The sequence below is a fragment of the Ostrinia furnacalis genome, unplaced genomic scaffold (assembly GCF_004193835.3).
Source record: "Ostrinia furnacalis isolate ACB-3 unplaced genomic scaffold, ASM419383v2 OfSCF7464, whole genome shotgun sequence".
Lineage (NCBI taxonomy): Eukaryota > Metazoa > Arthropoda > Insecta > Lepidoptera > Crambidae > Ostrinia > Ostrinia furnacalis.
In genome coordinates, this window is record NW_021137703.1 from 207287 (window position 1) to 230139 (window position 22853).

General features: G+C 37.2%; 1 protein-coding gene across 1 annotated transcript in view; it reads left to right on the forward strand.

Annotated features, from left to right (window-relative positions):
- LOC114364746 (uncharacterized) overlaps positions 1-22853 on the forward strand; it is an 80133-nt gene that overhangs the window by 24732 nt on the left and 32548 nt on the right. Inside the window, exon 5 of the mRNA XM_028321027.1 lies at positions 19445-19650. Coding sequence (XP_028176828.1) covers positions 19445-19650 — 206 coding nt within the window. The remainder of the gene's footprint in view (positions 1-19444; positions 19651-22853) is intronic.

Below are 22853 nucleotides of genomic sequence, written 5' to 3' on the forward strand. Positions count from 1 at the left end.
TTCCTTGCAAGACTTCAATAAAATGACTGAAATGATATGACGATGATGATAACATTAATAAATTAGCAGCTATGTTCCGATTTTTTTCTTTCTTAATTAAATTTTCCCCACTGATATTCCTTCCAGCCTGACAAACTCGACTCAACTGAGCCGTGGCGCAATAAATCACTCGGCGATGATATTAGTTTGTGAGAAGCCTTACAACCTTCGCCATTGAGCCTTCCTGATTGTTCCCCGAACTAAACTTGCGACTATTTGAGATTTTCCTCGGAACTGGTGCGAATAATTTGGTCGCTTTAAGTTTCAAGGTTACAATTAGTGTTAGAGTTATAGCATACAGGGTGGAAACGATAAGTGATCTCACGCGATTAATTCTAAACTATACAAGATATCGAAAAACTGATTACTGATCCTGAAAGTGCTTCACGAGCTCTTTTAAATGATATCAGTAATAGGTTACAGAATTAACTAGCTCTATCCGAAAATTCAATGTTTCCAGCCTCCATACTAAATGTATGCCACTATGCCAGCCACACAATATTAGAAGTGTTATTTTTTTTTATTTTAAATAATTAACACTTAAAATTAACTTGTAAATTGCATTATAATTTAAAATTATTCATGGAAAACATTGGTTTTAGGCTTTACTTGCTATAATATTATCAAGACATGCGTGCCATGACTGTGGCAGTACTAAATGTATGGAAGCTGGAAACATTGAATTTTCGGATAGATCCAGATTATTTTATAACTTATTGGTACCGTTGGATAGAGCTCATGAAGCACTTTCAGGACCAGTCACCAGTTTTTGGATATCTTGTGGTTTTACTAAATGTATGGAGGCTGGAAACAATGAACTTTCAGATAGATCCAGTTTATTTTGTAACCTATTATTGGTACCGTTAAATAGAGCTCGTGAAGCACTTTCAGGATCAGTAATCAGTTTTTGGATATCTTGTGTAGTTTAGAAATAATCAAGTGAGATCACTTATCGTTTCCACCCTGTATAGAGCGTCCTGAAAGAAATTGCTAACACTGAAAAAAATAATATCTGCCGAAGACTAAGCTGTTGTACTGTGTGTGTATGGTTTTGAGAATCAAACTCCACTTTTGGAAAAGCTTTTCGATCCAGAAATAATATAAAAAAGACATTTTTTGAAACATCGAAAAAAAAAATAGCCTACTTTTTGAGCTGTGGATACTCGTTACTCTTTTCATAAAACGAATTTAATACACATTATGTTTACAAGACATACACTCTTGAAAGGAGGCACGTTTGTTTTGTAAATGTGCACTTCAGTTGGTATCGGTAGTCGTTCATACTTCTGTGTGCTTACCATGAGTTTACGTTAGGTGTGCTCGCTAGCTACTCGTAGTACGTCAAAAAATTCTATGAAGATTTTATTTCTTGAAAGTAACCGCAAGGGACGATGCACAATATCTCATTCATATAATGTCATTTTTTACGCAGTTGCTAGCGAGCACACCTAACGTAAACTCATGGTAAGCACACTGTTCGATCAATTTTCCGCATACATAACTGCGCCATAAGTTTTTCTCTCCTATCTCACCCTGTATTTTGTGAGAGTCCGAACCACAAAGCAAATAAGATGTGTTTACTCGGATCCGCGGTCTGACAGACTGTTGTCTGTGACAGAAGTTGTCTAGGCCAAGGCCGCAGTAAGCAAACACGAGTTATGTCCACCACTCTTCATAATTACGATATTTTTGTGATAAACTTGGCTTGAACGATGTATGGTATAGGTTATTAAGATATTTTCGAATAGTAATGAGCTTAAACATAAAGTTATTTAGGGCTTGAAGTTATTAAAAACGATAAGTACCTATTTGTGATTTCATGCCTCTAGAAACAGACCAAACAAAACATAAATAAAAAGTTTACAGCGTATAATTTGATATCACCATTCTAAGAATCTGGAAACATTGAAATTTCGGATAGATCTAATTTATTCTGTGACCTATTATTCTCTAACAGTATCTGTTTGATAGAGCTCATGAAGCTCTTTCAGGATCAGTAACTAGTTTTTTGATATCTTGTATAGTTTAGAAATAATCGAGTGAGATCACTTAACGTTTCCACCCTGTATTCTAACGTATTTGAGCACTTTCACGTGGCATGTTTGTTTTTCTAACATTTTAACGGCAATAGAATGTCACTCAAATGGACGATGGGAATAAAAGAGTTTTACGTCGAAAAAAAAATGTTTTTCCAGGCTTACAATGAGAACAATAGAGGTTTTCATCCTGAAAAAAGTTTTCCGTGCCAACGCAAATACTGCAACCGTGGCAGCGAAAATCGTTTCAGCTGTTTTGTATAGAAATTTCGGGAAGTCTACCACTGTGTTTTATGTGACAATTTCGCCATATGTAGTCCAGTGTTAGCCTGTAGTGTTGTTTAAATAAAGCTCGATGATCACAGGGGTTTGTGAAAAATGATTATGATTTTCAGTATAAAATAGTCTTGCTAGATACCTATTCTCGCTACACATATATGAAATTAATATTAATAATTACTTGAAAAATTAACAATAGTTCGCACAGTAAAATAATAAAGCTGTTATTAACAAGTTTGTAACCTCACATAATGTATATTTCGTACATTGTTGTGGTATTTATCGATAGGTTACATAAGCGGATCATAGTGTACGGTAACAAGAGCCAAATTAATTGACTGAAACAGTATTCAATTTCTATGTACTTTCAAATATCATTAGGACATGATATAACAGCAGATCGTAAGGGTATAAATTAAAGAGGTTTGCTTTAGAAAGCTGTGCCAAAAATTTTGGTTACTATGATGAACAACTGAAACTTTATAATGGGATACATTCAGACACAGTCAAGCATCCTTAATTAAGACGCAAATACATATAACAGTTACATTAAATTGTTACAAACTATCATTAAAATACGTAGCCAGACTCTAGTATGGAACGACTACGTTACATATTTTCCAGAGCAACATTAGTATATTTTTCCTGGAAAATTCCAGCGAAGTTTTTCTCACCTCACTATTCCGCTACGGCGGGCGCGATTGCTACAGAGCAGAAGCTACGAGCTACGAGCCCATGAGTTGATATTACGAGTTCGTAGCTACAAACGAAGCTGCTACGAAGCCAGTTAGATTTCATTACACTGCACTGCGCCTCGTCATGTATTATAATCATTGCGAAATGAGTGCTTTGGAAAAAAATGTAACGGAACATACAGCAAATAGTATGCTTTGCGAACTTTGATTGTGATGAGATTATTGTATAAATAGAGAGAATAGTTTTTTTTTCTTGAAATAATTATCACGTAAAAATGTGACGGATGTTTATCAATGAAAAGATTGATTTAAGCTTAAGCACACAATATTTAAGCTTATTCACAGTTACTTCAATAAGGTTTATTAAATATGTTGGGACTACACATTAAACAGAGAACGGGCAGCAGCGATCTCTGATAAACATCAATCTTTTAAACTGCGATTGCGTGAGCGTGGATTATGGCAAAACCCTCCTCTAAAGTGGAGGAGGCTCATAGTCCAGCAGTGGGCTGTAGAGGGCTGTTGATGATGATGATGAAATATGTTGGACTGTATGATGAAAGAGACGATTGTTATGAAGATTCATAAACGGTACAAGCATTTTGTAACACGTAATGTTTACAATTCAATTCTGATGGGTGACTAGCGGCCGCCCGCGGCTTCGTTCCCGTTTTACCCTCTTAGGGGTGGAGTTTCCTAAATCCGTTCTTAGTGAGCACCTACGTTCTAAAAGGAACCCCAAGCAAAATTTGAGACTCCTAGCACTTGTAGTTTCTGAGATTTTGTGATGAGTGTGTGAGTCAGTCAGCCAATCAGTGACTTTTTGCTTTTATAAATATAGATTAAATAAAATACCTAGTCTACTAACAATGTTTAGGTTTACAGAATATAGCCGATGAATCTCAGTCTAGACACCGTTATAATAATATTATTATTCTCGCGTTCTTATTTATTGGAACCAACTTACTGTTGTAAGTTTCGCCAAGGTTTATTTATAAAGACTTAGATTTAGTTATATTTTAGAGACAAATGCGCCTGAATATTCTTAAAACAGTAAACTAATAATTTCGGTTGTATGGAAGAATTTTGTCTATGAGGTTTCCACAAATGGGGGACCCAATATTATTATAAAGGTACCATGCTTATAGCTCGGTTGGTAGCGGCCTGGGTCCAGCGCTTTCACACACAATTCTTTCATGGTAACATGGAAAGCATTGGGGGAGGCCTATGTTCAACAGTGGACGTCCTATGGCTGATGATGATGATGATGCTGATGCTTATAAAATGTCATATATGTCAAGTAGCAATAGTGGCATGTTTTCGTGCTAGTAATGAGCATGAATTTCTATACTTTTAGATATAACTTATGATACTGACAAAGCTGCAAAGGTGACTGAGTTTCTTCCGCCACTTCTTCTGAGTACCAGCCTACCTATATGTTGTGCCGATGTGGTGGTAGGGCAAGCTATGTTTGGGACGTGTATAAGTGCCCTAGAAAGGGCCTATGTACCTACTGACTAAACGATTTGAATGAGAACGAACATTATAATTATTATTTTAACTATCTGTCTATCCATTGTCAATATTATGATAATTTAAACACTTTATCAAAACCGTCACATTTATGACTAAAATTGATATATTGACATGATTTATATCTTATCGTAACTTTGTAAGAGTTGTTTAAGTCGAAGTTCTCGTAAAATAATAAGTCACCATCTACGGCAGGACGTCCTCAGATTAGTGTTGCCAGATAATCAATATTGCTATAGGAAGTATCGATAAACCAATCGAAGGTTTCTAAATTATTTAGTATGTCGATAGTGCTATGAAAGCTATCAATAATGGTATCAAAATTCAAATGCTTATTGTTGTAAAATAATATTTGGTAATTTTAACGAGATCGAACGTAATATTAATGAATTGCTATTAATATGTAGTTAGATAGTTTTTATGTTGATGCTATTGCCCATTAAATTAAAATAGTGCTGGGAAGTTCTTTTGTGAAGAAGTATTTTTAAGCGAAACTGTCACTAGGTAATAACAACTCATTCTGTGGTAATAATTATAAAGTCATTTATTTTCTGCTAGAAGGCTTTTAAAAAGCTCTTTCAACGTCTACTACCACCACTTTGGGACAACATATCGGGTGGTGCTGTGAAAATTGCTAGTAGTGACTACTGATTAATTGATTTATCGATGTACCCACATCACTACCTGAGATAGCGGAGATGGCGTCAAGATATCTCCGCCGCACAGTGGTCTGAAAATGAAGCTCCCATACCATAGAAACTTAATGTCAGAAATTAATAAATAAAAATATGCATTGTTTTTAGTATACCTCCCTTTGTTTTACTAATATAGTATGAAGGGTATGAGTAGCTCCATGTGTGAGAAAAAAAATATTTTTATTTTTTTTGTATGGAAAAAAACACTTAAAGTGGATTTTTTTAAAACTGAATAGAACTGAAGGGCTGTTACTCACATGAGCTATTGCACCATACACGGCGATCAAGATGACATACAATTCTTGTGCCTTTGGGTGCCGCTTTGCATGTACCAAGCTTTGGAAATTTTGAATTTTCGGTAGGTGATCTTTCAAGTCTTTGATGTTATTTTATGAAGTTATTAACCGCTTTCAATACGAGAGTAGTATGTAAATTAATACTCATACTCATAATAATAACTAGGAATATACTAGGGATATTTTTAAATAATTTTTATTTTGAAAATATAAAAAAATAAAACGTTTAATCATTGAATGAAGTAACCAACCAGTTGGTAACTGACATTGATATTAGTTCATCATTTCGTCCACTGCTGAACATAGGCCTCCCCCAATGCTTTCCATGTCGATCGATTGGCAGCGGCCTGCGTCCAGCGCTTCCCTGCTACCTTTACGATGTCGTCGGTCCACCTTGTAGGTGGACGTCCCACGCTGCGTTTTCCAGTACGCGGCCTCCGTTCCAGAACCTTTCTGCCCCATCGGCCGTCAGTTCTGCGTACTATGTGCCCTGCCCATTACCACTTCAGCTTGCTAAGTAATCCGTCGGGCTACTTATGTCAGCGACTTTGGTTCGTTTACGGATCTCCTCATTTCTGATTCGATCTCGCAAAGAAACACCAGGCATAGCCCTCTCCATAGCACGCTATGCAACTTTGAGCTTCTGTATAAGGCCTATAGTGAGGGGCCACGTTTCCAAGCCATAAGTTATCACTGGTAAACCACATTGGTTATACACTCTAGTCTTCAGGCATTGACGTATTTTGGACGAAAAGATGTTGCGTAGTTTCCCGAACGCTGCCCAGCCGAGTTGGATTTGACGATTGACCTCCTTCTCAAAATTGGATCTACCTAGCTGGATCGTTTGTCCGAGGTAGACATACTTGTCAACAATCTCGAGAATTGAGCTCCCAACTGAAACTGGGTAGGGCGCAACATGGACATTAGACATAAGCTTCGTTTTGTCCATGTTCATCCTCAGGCCTACCTGTTGGGAAACTCGATTAAGGTCTTCGAGCATTGTGCCAAGATCTTCCAACGATTCTGCCATAACCACAATATCGTCGGCAAACCGAAGGTGAGTGATGTACTCGCCATTAATGTTTATGCCGAATCCTTTCCATTCCAGGAGTGTTATTAGTTACTAACCTGCTAATGACGTTTTAATGAAAATAATAGAAATCAATATTGATTAAATAAACAACTTAAAAAATCGAACTGCCTAATAGGCCAGTAGAATTACATTTGAAATCTGAATTAAGACTATCCTAAATTTTCGACTTCGACGGAGTTGTGCTTAAGTGGTGGGGGCCCCCGAAAGGGGCGTTTTTTCGGTTTTACGGTTATATCGCGTAAAGGACTTACCCTATCGAAAACTGGTCTTCATGACGGTTGAAGGGAATTTAATCCTGCATAAGACCAAATTCATAATAAATATTATGTATTAGACAAACCGTTCTCGTGCTTATCTTCGTAAAAGTACAAAATGTACGTATAATTATTGATCTCTCTACGTCCAATGACTCGTCACTCCCAGGCTCCCAAGCCTTGTAAAGGGCCGACTCAACCAGTTTAACCCTGTCAAGGCTTAAGAGCTGGATGCACCTATGCTTGTTCGTTCTAGCCGTTCCTTAACTGCGGTTACTGCACCTCTTTCTTGCACTCTCCTGAACGATTCTGTGTTACCATACCAGGCATCGATTAGGCAACGTATCGAATGGCTGGGACGAACAAGATATAGGCGCATCCAGCTCGTAAGCCTTGACAGGGTTACACTGGTTGAGGCGGTCCTTTTCAAAAGTTGGAATCCTGCGGGTATCAAGCCATTGGACGTGGAGAGGATCATTAATTATACGTACATTTTGTACTTTTTCGAAGATAAGCACGAGAACAGTTTGTCCAAAACATATGAATTTGGTCTTATTCAATGCAAGATTAAATGCTCTTCAACCGTCATGAAGACCAGTTTTCGATAGGGTAAGTCCTTTACGCGATATAACCGTAAAACCGAAAAACGCCCCTTTCGGGGGCCCCCACCACTTAAGCACAACTCCGTCGAAGTTGAAAATTTAGGATAGTCTTAATGAGTAACAAATGAAGCCATTAAAATAATAAAATCTTTTGTAGGAACTATTTCCGATTTCAAATGTAATTCTACTGGCCTATTAGGCAGTCCGATTTTTTAAGTTGTTTATTTAATCAATATTGATTTCTATTATTTTCATTAAAACGTCATTAGCAGGTTAATAATTAATAACAATGTCAGTTACCAACTGGTTGGTTACTTCATTCAATGACTAAACGTTTTATTTTTTAATATTTTCAAAATAAAAATTATTTAAAAATATCCCTAGTATATTCCTAGTTATTATTATGAGTATGAGTATTAATTTACATACTATTCTCGTATTGAAAACGGTTAATAACTTCATAAAATAACATCAAAGACTTGAAAGATCACCTACTGAAAATTCAAAATTTTCAAAGCTTGGTACATGCAAAGCGGCACCCAAAGGCACAAGAATTGTATGTCATCTTGATCGCCGTATATGGTGCAATAGCTCATGTGAGTACCAGCCCTTCAGTTCTATTCAGTTTTAAAAAAATCCACTTTAAGTGTTTTTTTCCATACAAAAAAAAATAAAAATATTTTTTTTCTCACACATGGAGCTACTCATACCCTTCATACTATATTAGTAAAACAAAGGGAGGTATACTAAACACAATGCATATTTTTATTTGTTAATTTCTGACATTAAGTTTCTATGGTATGGGAGCTTCATTTTCAGACCACCGTGCGCCGCTCGAATCACAACGAGAGTATAAATCGGTACAAAAGTAATTCAACTTTGTCAATCGCACGATAAATCTACAACTTGAAGCGACATAACAAACTTTTGCTTAACAAATGCCAAATAAAACAAAGGATAGTGGAGCCATCAAATGGTAGTGTGGGAAAAGTTGGAGAAAACATGTCTATACTCGTAGTCTATAGGATCCTATAACCGGATTCAGTCTATGGTGAATATAAAGGAGAAGTATTTTTTGCTGTAGCGTGTGTCTTGTCTCAAGGCATGTGATAAAATAACTCGTTTTAATACATTTGACATCTGACAATAATTCACAACCGTATTCTCAAACGAAACCAGCAACGCTATGCGAAGTCGAACATACAGCGTTGATTAGAGCTCTCTACCTAATTGGTTCGCACTCACTCAATAGGTCTTTGAATAGGTTTTTGGGATCCTGTGCGTCCACGCGCACTGTTAGGCCTCATAGTAATGTTTGTGAGGGTGTTAGACAATTAACACAATGGAATATGATCCTAAATGAGTTTAACCATTAGAATTATTAAATTAGATATCACACAATGACAAAAAAGTACAAAAAAAAGTGTATTGACAATGTCGCAATATCGATGCGATGCATCAAGCTTGGAGCTTTGTTCTGTAAACTCACCTTAAATCTAATATCGAAGGATGGTTTTGAAATCCAAGTCTACACTCTACGTCGTGCAATCTCGCCGATCCGACGGAACAAAACTCTTAAAGGTAGATAAGGCGAGGGCATAAAGACTGCAATTTCTTCGGGAACCCAGCGAAACTTGAGTCGCGATGCCGACTAGACTGTAAGTCGTAGCGATAAAATCTATTTTGCAATAACCGTCAAACGGAACACTGGAAGTGCATTCGTAGTAGTAATACATCTCAGAAAATGGCAGCATTCTTTTTGGAGGGGGGTTTAGTCGAATGTGCATTGCGGCGAGACGTACCTAAGGTTTTATTTTACAGATAGAAGATACCCTTTTGTACAGTCAGTGCATCAGTCTTCAAACATTTTGGGGCAAAATGACATTTATTGCAATTACACAGTGTTCAGATTTATGTGACTTTTGTACACTGATGTATAGTTAGTTACAGCTGAGAGCAATTATTTGAAACTGCACTAGACGATCTTATCTTTTAGACAACGTTTTGATTGTTCAATTTGTTGAATGTAGTTAATAATCCCTTAGATCCTGCAGACTTCAGACTTTTAGTCGGCCCATAGTTTGGTTGGCTTCCAGTTTGTAGGTAGGTACCGTTGAAGAATACCGATACCAAATTCGTGTAATGTGTGCACTTCCATACATATTCATACTGATTAACAGCCCTTTTAGCAGCCATACCATTAGATGTTTAGAGTAGGCGCACACCGTTGATTTTTCGTCGGCCGATAGTTTAGTCGGGCAGTTGATCAGTATGGGCATGTATGGGAGTGCGCACACTACGCCGATTCGATTTGGCCGATTCTTCATACAATTTAAAATCGGGCACAACTATCAGCCAACTAAAAATCAACGGTGTGCGCCTACTCTTAAAGTTGATTTGATGTATTGTATTTGAAAACGGTTATTATTTACGGCGTTCAAATACCTGTCAGTAAATTCTTATTTTGAAATATCCAATCAGAACGGTTAATGAAACAGGCAATTACCTGTTAACGAAGCAATTAACGCAAAACCTCTTTGGTATAATTGGTCGGACTGATGTTGAAGTACAATGAGAAATCCATTTCCTTCAAATAAAACTGATGGACAAATTGTATGAAAAAGTGATTTTGAGATTTCCACCTTATAAATATTTCTGTCCTGTTTTAGACAATAATGTCAGACAATAGGTACTCGTATTTTCATTAAAGCCTATAGCGACTCTTTACGTACGATAATATTTAGGTTGACAGCTACAGCTGCTTCAGATTTTTTTTATGTGATAGGTGGCAGACGAACAGACATTATTATTATTGTTATTTTGAACAAAAACGTTCATAAAATTAATACATATTTTTTAACCGCAATGTCTACTCCGGTTTTTAGTTAGGTTAGTGGTATAGTTTGTTTTTTTTTAAAGATAATTTATAATTATTACTAGACTTTTCCTGCGGCTTTGCTCTTGAAGAAGGAGTTATTTGGCACATAATATTATAGTATGTGCGGAAGTATGGATGAATATGGATGTATTATGTTATTTATTTCGAAAGATATGTGATAGTAAGTTTCCATAGTCCGCAATCTCTAGTCGCAAGTTGTTGGGCGCCCGTGATACTCCTCGCCCAATGAGACGGCTGGGCGGGCGGCTGTCGCAAACTTTCTTAATGTTTTCCAACTAATACAACAATAGGTATATACATATTATACTTTGATTAGTAGGTATTGTTAAGGAGTACAGGGACTACTTATTCATTTATTCACCTTTGATTCCTGTGATTTTGGAAACAACAATTGGGAAGGAGAGTGTAGTTAAGTGGATGAATGGTAGTTATAACAAAGTAAATGAGTTAATTGGTCAAAAGTTATAACATGATTTATCTCCGTATTATCACCAACTAATGTACATTTTGGTAGCGATAAATAGCAATGAGTTTCATAAACGCGTCTCTACATTTGATGTCGAAAAACAATTACCTAAATATTTATTTAGCCAAGCGGTTGTTTCCGTTCTGACAAAATATTGGCAAATATGATATTATTTTTATATAAAACGGAGTTAGAGTATAAGTCTTAGGGAATAACATTCGGAATCCGTTATTTCTCATTGATACAAGAATCCTCTTGTATTTTTGCTTCGCGTTCGTTACGTGTCGAGGGCTCTTGAAGGCTCTAGGGTTGCCTCTTAGTCCTTTGGGAGGGTTTAATTTGTTATCTTAAGAAATACGATGGAAATAAGACGATTCTATGATTTATGAACTTTTTCCTTACATGCTTGAAAAAATAAGGAAAATAATACAGGGTGAATTAGGGTAATCATTTTTATATTCGATATTTTTCACACTGGTCATGCAATAAAAACTGTCATTCGTATTACAGTTCGTCTTTGATGTAGGCACATGACTTGTTCTCGTGATCATATTAATTTAGAGCAGTGGTTCTTAACCGGTGCCGCGGTGGTCCGCGGACCACTGCAGGTGGTCCCTGGAAGCATTCCAAGTGGTCCTCGAAGAGCACTTGCACGCCTTGGTCAAAACCGCTTTTAACTGATTTTTGCAGTCAAACAGGTTTACTTTTGACCGATTATGATTATGAGGTGGCCCTTGACAAGACAGAAATTTGGTAAAATAGTCCCTCATGACCTAAAGGTTAAGAACCACTGATTTAGAGTGTTCTTTCATGATAATAAGGAGAAAGGTTATATTTCTTTATGTTTTTGTAGTCGAGGCATTATTTAGTATACAGTATAGTCAATCTATTGAACACTGACAATATCCTATGATAATATTTTTCAACAAGCCCTTTTATAAAACAACTACATATCTGGCATACTGGCGTAGTGACATTTTAGTCCTATCTGCCTATTGTCCCTTCAACTCTGAACTGTCTATTACCCAAACACATATTTAAAAGCATTGGCATTAGTTTTATTTCTCACAGCCCTACAGTCGGCCATTGTGCGCCACCAGCGACATCTGGCGAGCGCCACTCAACACGTCGGGTCTTATTGTATGGACACGCGCCAAACTGGAGAGCACACTACATAGCTTTGCCTGTGACTTTGGGCTTGCAGCCTCGTTGTCATGAATCTTTAACTTTGTTCCATTCAAGTCAAAATAGTAGCTTTCCAGCAAAATGTAAACAACTCAAAAGTAGTTAGGTACATATTTAATTTTTAGCCCTTCTTTCTCTACATCAGAAGGCTAAACTGTCAATTTTCTTTACTAAGTGGGTACTATTTGTGAGCCAATTTCATCCCAAGTAAGTAATGTCTGCATACTAAGTCTTTGGAAATAAAATACATAAAAATGAATAGATCGATCATAAGAGTTGCGACAAACAAACGCTTGATGCACGCTATACCTACTGCGTTTTACGCACGTTTGATAGAGGGGTCAAGGAAAGTTCTTCATTATCATAAAATACCAGAGTAGAAAGAACCCAATTTTTTATCAATATTATTGATGTTTAATTTCTCTAATTTACCTGTCGTTGACTGGCAGAGAATGCCACCTGGCATTAAGTCCGCCACTGTACTGTATTATGTGCAAAAAGTATAATTAAATTAATGTTTAGTAGTAAAACCAAATATGGAACGCCATACTTCACTGCATTAGTCATATAAGAAGAGAATAGAAATAACAAAAGCATCAATAAATATTTGAAATCGTGGCACGAAGATGGTAATAAGACCCCCTTCCTCTATACCTAGTGTGTCAATAGAGTAAGAAAGGTTAACTTTTGTCGTTTCCTACATCCCTACGCCCCAAGTTGACATGTATACCGGCATGCCCTCGCGTAAATCAATCCGCTCTTTGCCATTGTCCCAGCATTGAAAGCGAACCACTCAATTATCGATAAAAGCATCCATCAGGATCATAACATATCACACTACTTACTGTACACAGGGGGTGGGGCTTTGTTAGTTGGCTGGCTCTGGCTTAATAGTTTAGCGTCTGAAATACAGCTTAGGTACTATACAAACGATACTTGCTTAAGTGAAGCAGCAACTGTATGCGAAGTTGAATGCACAGCGTTGAGAGACATATAGAAAGCTTCAGCGAGAAAAGTTCTCTATGTTTAATGTGGTATGATTTGTCTTTTTTGAAAAAAAAAAACCTTCGCAACTTCTAAATTACTGCTAAGTATTTGGTTGGACTAAATGAAGTACCTAGTTATCTAACATACTGTCGTACTAACGTAGGTGTTAAGGAACGTTTACTTACATACAAAGGACAAAGGTGATAGCGTTTCTTCCGCCACTTCTTCTCAGCACCAGCCCATTTGTTGTCCCGAAGTGGTGGTAGGGCAAGCTATATTTGGGACGTATAAGACCCTGGAAAGGGCCTATGTACTGAATAAACTATTTGATTTGATAGACACAATGCTTTTTCAATTGCATACATCATGTATTCATGTGACTATACATACGAGTATACATTTAGGAATATATCAGAAACGGGATATGTATAAAAAACGTATACTTAGATCGATTGCCAATTTAACGCAGAATATAAATCGGTTTTACTACCGACGGAATCCGAGCTGGGTTCTTATCGTTCATCCGACTGGCCACTTGCAGAAGGAATAAAAGATTTTATTAACGACGTAAAACGGCTTTAAAAATGTAATTTGGGCGATATAATGGGCGGGCTGACAAGACATGGACACGCGGTATCATCTATTCTAATATTTTACTCCTTTTCGTATCTCTCTCTTGTTTTATTTTACTTTACATAATAATGTAATGGAGATGTAAAACCGTTTTCAGCGCATCATACTACATATTATTAATTTTTATTTTAAATTATGGCTTAACGGATTTGCATGTTGTGTACATCCTAAAGATGAAATCACTGTATATCTTACTAGCTTTCCGCCCGCGGCTTTGCGCGCGTGGACTACATTATCTACATATTTTAGGGAACTCTATTTTATTTTTCAAAATATAATAAAGCCTATGTTACTCGTGAATAATGTAGCTTTCGAATGGTGAAAGAATTTTTAAAAACGGTCCAGTAGTTTTTGAGCCTTATCATTACAACCAAACCAACAAACAAAGTTTTCCTCTTTATAATATTAGTGTAGATTAGTGTAGATAGTATAGATGATAAGACATACAAGTACACCAGGAAGTTGGTAAAATTATTTGTGTTTAAAGTTTTTCGGTGACCCGTTCTGGTCCATCGGTAAAAGGTGTTGTAATTGAAGGGATCATCGATGAAAAGTGTTTTCGGTGGAGTAATTATATCGGGGATGGATTTATTCGTGAAACCAACCGACGACTAGGGGTGATTTCGGCGAACCGTACATTGGCTAAGGTGATTCGCTATACCGTTCTGAGCTCAAAGAGCAAGAAACATGACCACTATCTGTGTTTTTCTCTTAATTTTTCTTCGAAAAATCCCAAGTATGTCCGGCCGAATTTCCTTTATTTACTTTGCAAATAACAGGCCATTTTCACGGCTTAACATCAAAACGGAATGCCAGCGACAGTTGACACAGGCGTCTCGCCGTTATCTAGCTAGCCCATTTAAATTTTATTGCGTTCCAGGCTCTGTAATCACCAGCCAGCAGTCTAAGAAGTGGTCCACACAGGGGTGTAACCTCATTAAACTTAGGGTACACAGTGGCTACACGTTTTTTGGATTTAAAATTATCCCCTACGCTTTAGTATTTTGTCAAGTTAATGTTTATTCTGTTATGCCTTAATTCAGATCGCTTTTACCTATATTAACAGTTTTGATATATTATTTAGTTATGACGCTCGACCTCTACACTACAATGATACAGAGATCCAGAGAGTTTATACCCTCGTGTAAAAATGTTACCTACATATTGATTGCTGTACGGATGATGGGACATCAAACAAAAACTGTGGCACCTTGTACAGTCGCAATAGTTTCGATTTTGCGTTAAAATGTTTCATAAGTGATGGCCATTGTAGATACTCTATTGTCGCAATAAATAATCCAATTTGATTAATGGGGTAGAACTGCTGTAAGTCTCTCATGTAGCCCCCGCCTTAGAACCGAAGTGACGGTGCAGCCCAAGTTTTCCAATTACAATGTTTTCGCAGCGGCCCGTACCTGCGAACTATTCCGAATTGTTTTGTTGACTTTAGAGTATCGGGTACGGTCAACACAAATTTCGCGGGCGATAAAATTAATATCGTTTTATTAAGCGGGAATGCTAATTGTTATCGAACTCCCAGGAAAGTTTTAAGCACGGACTCGTAGTAAGTAAATATAGTTCGTTCGTTTCAGCCGAATGACGTCCACAGCTGCACAAAGGCCTCCCCCAAGGATTTCCACAAAGACCAGTCCTGCGCCGCCCGCATCCAGGCACCTCCCGCGACCTTCAACAGATCGTCGGTCCACCTAGTGGGAGGCCCGCCAATACTACGTCTTCCGGTTCGTGGTCGCCACTCGAGAACTTTTCTGCCCCAGGGGCCATCAGCTCTGCGAGATAGGTGCCCCGCCCACTGCCACTTGATTTTAGCGATTCGGCGGGCTATGTCAGTCACTTTAGTTCTCTTGCGGTAAGTAAATATAGAGCAATACAAAAAAAGCTCCTATCTCAAATTTTATTATAACTATGGACTAAAACAACTTTTCGCGTCACACCCTTTTTGTTTCCCTTATCCTGTTACTAAAATATCTACATTTACGATGTCCTAAGCCCATAAAATCCCTTGAAAATGGAGGAGCAGTGTGATTTGCACGCTGTGGGACCCCGCGGGGCACTAGCCACCTTTACTACCATCTAGACATTAATGTAGGACGAAACAAAGGAACTTCGTTAAGTATTGTTTATGATCAAGCGGAGATTGCACTGGGACAGCAAGAAAATGTAGAATAAAGGGGTTCGTAAACAAGAAATAAAATTTTTGGCCTTGATCCAACCGTGCTAGATGGGTATAAATTGGTTGCGGACGATGCGAGCTCACTGAATTTTAGTTGGAAACTTCAATATAATCTATTGGCTTTATTATTTATAGCATTAAGTTGGCTGAAGAAAACTAAAGCCTGAACGAATATTGCAATGAAGATCTTAATCTTAATTACAGACTTAAATGATCATTCATTTATAGAGTGTTCATCTCTTAAAAACAACTTTCAAATCTCGATACAAACTCAATCAAATCAAATTATGTGCTGTGATTAGTCTAATTATTGAAATTGACCCCATCAAAAACTTCAATAGGTACCTACTTGATTACTAATTTGTGTTTTGAGCTTCATTCTGTATTCTGTCTATGTCTAATTCTCTATCACTTAACCATTCACAAAATTCACTGCGCTCACTTCTACGAACGCTACAAACCGAAATACAAACACTTACCGTATCCTGATCCATTTCCAACTCGGGAAACCCGCACGTACCATCGCTACCTGTTAGATTCCGAGTGAATAGGATCCGGCGTCGCTTCGGGGACCTCCCTCTGTATAAATTGCAGCGCCCGACAGCTCTGGTGCATACCGATACGTCAATCACACCGATTGAATACAAAACACCCTGAAAGGGTGCGGATATTGAGATTCTGAAGCTTGTGCAGTATTCTAAGAAAGATTTAAAAAGGAGAGGTTGTGTGACAATCGATTGAGTTTTATTATTCTTCTTATTTTGTTTATGGCCAGGTCTGGGATATTATGGCCCACAGAGCGACCTCCCAAATCATCATCATCATTATTTCAGCTACAGGACGTCCACTGCTGAACAGTGAACATAGGCCTCCCGTAATGGCTTCCACATCGCACGGTTGGTAGCGGCCTGCATCCAGCGCCTTCCTGTCATCTTATCAAGTCGTCGGTCCACCTTGTGGGTGGACGTCCCACGTTGCTTTTTCCGGTACCTCCCCAATGGATTCCGCCCAGACAATCGATTTGTCTCCTGCATTCTCTCTCTCAATGACTTTTATAACTTTATTCGCATTCAATAGGTATTTATTATGACTTATTTAATTTAATTGAGCCATGTAGAGTCGTTCTCTCACGTAAAAAGTTCCTTGCTATCATGCACGATTGAACATTTAAACGTTATTTATGTGCTACAATCTGTTAAACACATACCTAAAGTCAATTAAAGACAAAGAGAAACGAGAATTTATTCTATTTTTTGCTTGAACTTGAACGCTATTCAACATTAAAATGTATCAAAATTCTTTAACTTCGTTGCAAAGTAAACAAGTTTAAAAGTAACATAATTTGCGGACAAAAAAGGTGCTATTTATAGGCGTAATTCCAAAGAGACATCTGGATCGTCCTCTATTATATCCTCTATCTTGAATATCCTCAGAAGCCTCCCTGAATTCGACAGAGGAGCAGTAGAGAATCTCCTTAATTTTGTATGGTAAGGCGTTGTGAAAGAAGATTCAATAAGCTTTCGGCTATTTAGGGAGTTTTATTTTTATGGGATCAAAAGTGCTAACTTTTTTGTTTAGAACACAGAAAACATGAACGCGAGAGGCGGTTTGCGTGAAGTTGCGTGATGGTAACACATAACACAATAAGCTTACAGAAAAACCAAAACGCTAAAACTATTAGTCTTAATAAATACTATAGTCTTATACTTTATTAATACTAGATTCGATGTTCGATTGTGAGCTCTTGCGATGCCTCTAGCAAATATTAGTTCTCTGGTACAGTCGTCGTACATCACATTATATTTTTGTTGAACATTAGCGCCTATAACACTAATCTCTCGTTGTTTTTCTTTTTGGCTAATAAACAAAAAGATGTGAAAATTCATCCATATCTAGTAATTTGGCTTTCTCAGTATTGAAAGAAAGAAAGAAAGAAAAAACATTTATATGGCACCAAAAAATTAAACAATAAGTACAATCAACTTAAAAAGCAAAATACATTGTACCAAATTGGTCTCTACTCAGTATAAGGTCATAACGTACTGAAGGTATTCTGCAGAAACCATGAAAGAGGGGTGCGTGGCCCACAGCGAACGTTACAACTCACTACAAAATTTGACAAAATAGAAGAAAATAAGTGTGCATTAATTTGTGCTAGCTTGACATGATTACAAAACAAAAAGATACGAACAGTAATTAATTTATCCATGATTAAAATCGGTAATAACAATTTATTGAGTGTTGGCGACCCATATTTCAATTCAAATTGGTAGCGGCGACACTGTATGCACACATACTTTATAATTATGTAGGTTTATATTGAGATTACCGTCAGCGCCAGACCCTGCTCTGTGTTAATACGTATTGTATTTGATATTAATTGATCACACAGCTCTTAGTCCCGTATCCTAAATCGATCGATCGAAACTCGAACCGAACTCAAGTACAAATTATAACATACTTCTATTTTATTTTTAAGTACCTCTGTACCTATACAAGTACGTATTTACTTATCAATAGATAAATGTTCTATCTGAATTTACGAGTATATGTTTTGGACCAATTTTAAGCTCATTTCTATTTTTGAAGTACATACTTATGATCTTTCATCTTACAATATTATATTGGAATATTCCTGAAGATTTCCTTACAAAATGAAAATGATAATGTTTCTACACTTGACTCAATTTGCGAAAGTGGAGAGAAGGAGCTCACTTGGTACTGTTATTCCTTTTACACAAATGAAACTCAATATTTCTGATCTCAAATTGGCGTACCTATCTACAAAAATATTTTCCTAGTAAGTTATTCAAGAAGACTTTTCAAAGTAATTTTCCGGGTGGATGGTAACAGATGGAAGCTTATGTTCTTGCAGTGCAGTATCGAGCAGAACGTGGCTCTTATTGCGTTGATATAAGGTTGATTGTTCAACGTTGATAGGTGCTATGCGAAGGAGAAACGATAAATTAATGAGTCTTTTTAATTATTCTCCACCGCGTTTGCAATTTGGTGTAGACGTCATAAAGGTAATTAATCTCTTTGTACGTCTTATTAGATTAGCATACCTTCTAATTAGTAAGCATGCCTTATTGTGGAGGTGGAATTGCGTTGTGACCTGGCGTAGATATACTTAGGTTCTTTATGATTGTGAAATTGTAAATGACAGTGCTCAGAGAGAATCACAGCCTAGACGGAGCCGCGGACCAATTTTAGAATAACTCGCGGCTCCGTTTCATTTGGCTCCGGAAAGTACTGTCGGGTTTAAGCAACTCCGCGCAATAGGCATCTAGGCAGCCAATCCTCATGTCCTGAAGCAGTGGTAGGGTTAATAGGGACGTGTAAGTGCTTTTTAAAAGCCTACTTGCATAAATAAAAGAGCTTTATTACTTTTTAATCCGTGTATGAGAAACTCTTGGCTGCCTAGTGCGCGGGAGGCCTAAGTAAGGCTCTTTTGGCGGGGAGAGCCCCACATAGTACACTTGTTTCTTTGCAACTTCATATATTTTCCGACGGAAGTACCATCATGGATTCTCGCAACACTAATCTCTCTCCATTCCCCAGGACGCGTCCGGCAAGTACATGGCAACACAGAAGCACCTCGTGAAGGAGTGTCCAGAGATGTTGGCCATCGCCAACTGGACGGGGCAGGTGCCTCGCAGACCTGCGCTGCCGCCGGGCGCTCGCCTCTCGCAGCTGATGGCTCTAGGCTCCCGACGGGACCCTGGGCAGGTGGTCTGGATGCTGGCCAAATCTGATGCTGAGATGAAGTGAGTATTAAAATACTCTTTCGTTATGTTTTTTATTTCTTTTATGAGCGTCCCAAGGCATCCGATTCGTAAAGCCAAGTTTCTTTTTTCTTTAAAGCTGACTAAGACAAATGATGAGACCTTTTTTTCTTTATATCTTGTTTTCTTCATGAGCTAACGGCGTTTGATTCGGTTTCGTAGACTGTATAGAATCAGAAAAGAGTTTGACAGTCTTTTGCAATTTTTTTCTTTCATGATGCCTGCCCCCTTAGACAAAACGCACTTTTTGATCGAATCTCCATACAAAAAAGGGGCTTTTCGACCACTTTTCGACTGGTTTGCGATTATAATTTGCACTTGTCTAGACCCACTGATGTGTTTTATAAATCTGATTTTGGGTCGAAGAAGAATAGAGTCTGTTGAACAGGCAACATCTTTCTTTTTCTTTTTCTTCGTGAGCTGTCCAAGGCGTTTAATTTGATACGGACAATTATATTCTTTTTCTTTTCTTTAAACGTTGCCCGAAGCGTCTGTTTTGATGCATTAGGCCACTTTTGTACTGAAACAGAAAAGAGTATGTATAATCTAGTCTGTTAAATATAAATAAGCTCCATTACAAAACTGAATACTACTCGTATGCGAAAGGGATCTATAAATTATGTATATCGCTAACTAGACAGGACACAAATGGGGTAATTAAGCGAGTAGCAACGCTGGTTAGAACTAATGTAGGTATGTCGACCTACATAGAAACACCTGGGTCTAACTTTGAATGTTTTTGATACACACAGAGCATAGGTACAATGTTGTCTAGTTGTTATGTTCTAGAATTTTTGGCTTTAGATTAGGGATTTTAGCTTAGCACTAATCTAACCTTGGTACTATTACTTATCCTGTGCTAGGGCTCACAAAACCGAAAAAAATTGGTTGCACCGGGTTTCACGCTATTTTTCAAAACCGGTATTCAAACATGGCAAAACCGGTAATCGGTTCCACTTTCACCGAAAAACGGTTTTGTGACCCCTAATTTTGGCGTATCGTTAAATATAAATCAAAACAATCTCTTTCACTTTTAATTTTAGCTTTCCTGGTGTATTTTTATTCCAAGTTTACTTTTAAAGTCTCTAACTCGGAAGGGATGAACACCTCTGTTATCTCAAAGATCAATACCAAGGATTTGCATAAATCTACTTTTGTCTTGGGTTTAATGACTTTGGAAATTCGGTCCGGTTCGTTAATAACACTTTGGATGACTTGTATATTGGATGTGACGGTTCTAATAGGTGGACTTGATAGATTATATTATATGAGTGAATATTAGATTGGCTCTATCGATTGTCTTGTGTAGGCTGCTAGGTAATTAAGTTTTCTTTGGCATGAAATGCAAAAACTGACAAGAAGTTTTAAGTAGTAAAATAAAGATCTAAGGATGCCCTTAATTCAATAAATATAAACAAATCTGTGCTTGAAATACTGGAACTATTTTCCAGTGTAGTCATCTGTACTACCTACGTAGAGCTTATCTTTATACAAGCTCTGCTAATTTAGTGCTTTATATTGTTGGCAAAAATAAGATTTTTACTACAACACCACGAAAATAAGTAAACCCTATAATCACCATAGTATAAGTAAATCAAGTGGTAGAGCGAATATCAAAGTGATTCAAGATAAAAAGTTTAGAATTAAGGTTCGATCGAAATACCACACACATTCATTCTAAAGTAACTGAAAATACGTTCAACTTACAGGCTCCATAAAACGTAAACGGATGCATTCAATTCTGAACCTTACGTCAATGATGTAAACACATTTTTCTCGGTGCACGTTTAACGTAGAGCATTACACTTGAGTGGAAATAAATTACCTGTGTAAAGAGATATTTACTCTCTCCTGAACGGCTCGTTTCAACCAGGGATGTTAGGATATCCGTAACCGTAACCAAAACTTTCGGATATCCGAAATAAAAAAATATCCGAAACCGTAACCGATTCCAAAAGTTTCGGATAGTTTCGGATGTATGCAGTTTAAATTGTTTTTTGTATAGCATTATATGTAAAGACATAACAGATTGATTTACCTTTATAATGCCATCTAGTATCAATTTTTCTATTTTTATTACTTTTTATTCGATGTAAAGTGTGCGGCCATGAATGAACCGTGTTGGACAACTATTGCAAATTGTATTCTTAAGCACAGATATCCGTAACTGTAACCGAAACTTTAGGACATCCGAAAAATAAAATATCCGTAACCGTAACCGAAACCGGTATAATATTATTCCTATATCCGTAACCGTATCCATAACCGAAACTACATATCCGTAACATCCCTAGTTTAAACGTTCGAGCAGATAGGTACGTGTAAGACGTAGGCGCCATTGCTCGACGAAGAAGTAGGAATGTTGAGTAACAGATGTGCAGTGCTAGAGTGTGTCTAGCAAAGATAATAGACGTGCAATGCTAGAGTTTGACTAGACAACAATGCAAAGTAACATGCGAAGGTAGTAAGGATGTCACAACAAAAAAAGTAAATCAGAAACAATGATAAACGCATGGTTTTAGTTCCCATTTGACCTACCTACAAATATTAGCTTGAAGTTTTGGTCGTCATATTTGCCATACACCGATCGTGTAAAGTAAATTACAAAAATAATGCAATACAAAAAGTTATCAGAAAAAAAAACCACTAGCTTCATACGTTTCTGAGTTTGTTCATTAGAAAAAAATATGGCAGAAATCTTAAAGCTTTTTGATGCTGCATGCGCTGTCGTTGTTAAGCGAATGAAATCACAGGCAGCTTCTAGTTTCAGTGGCAGGAAGCAGGATGCAAGCCGCATTTCCGAGGTTAACTATCAGACATATGTACTTAGGTGGCTTTTGCGTGAAGTTTGTTTGGTTTAATAAACGGGTATTAACCCGTTAAAGCTAAATTATTAAAGCTAGGTAGCTGTTTAAATTATTAAACAGCAAAAATAATATTAAACGTAAGTTCATCTTTAGGAAACCTTCTGATGTCCTGATTATAGAAACTTATCTTTATAATAATAAATAATAAATAATTTATTCATTAAAAAATAAGAGCATTATACGAACTTATTATGCTAGAGTTTACATAATAATATAGTTCACAGTCTTTTGTAGCCTGAGCTAGGTTAAAAACCTGTGTTTCAGGCGAAAAAAGCTCACACATTAAATAGTAATTAAATATAAATTAACAATTTGCTA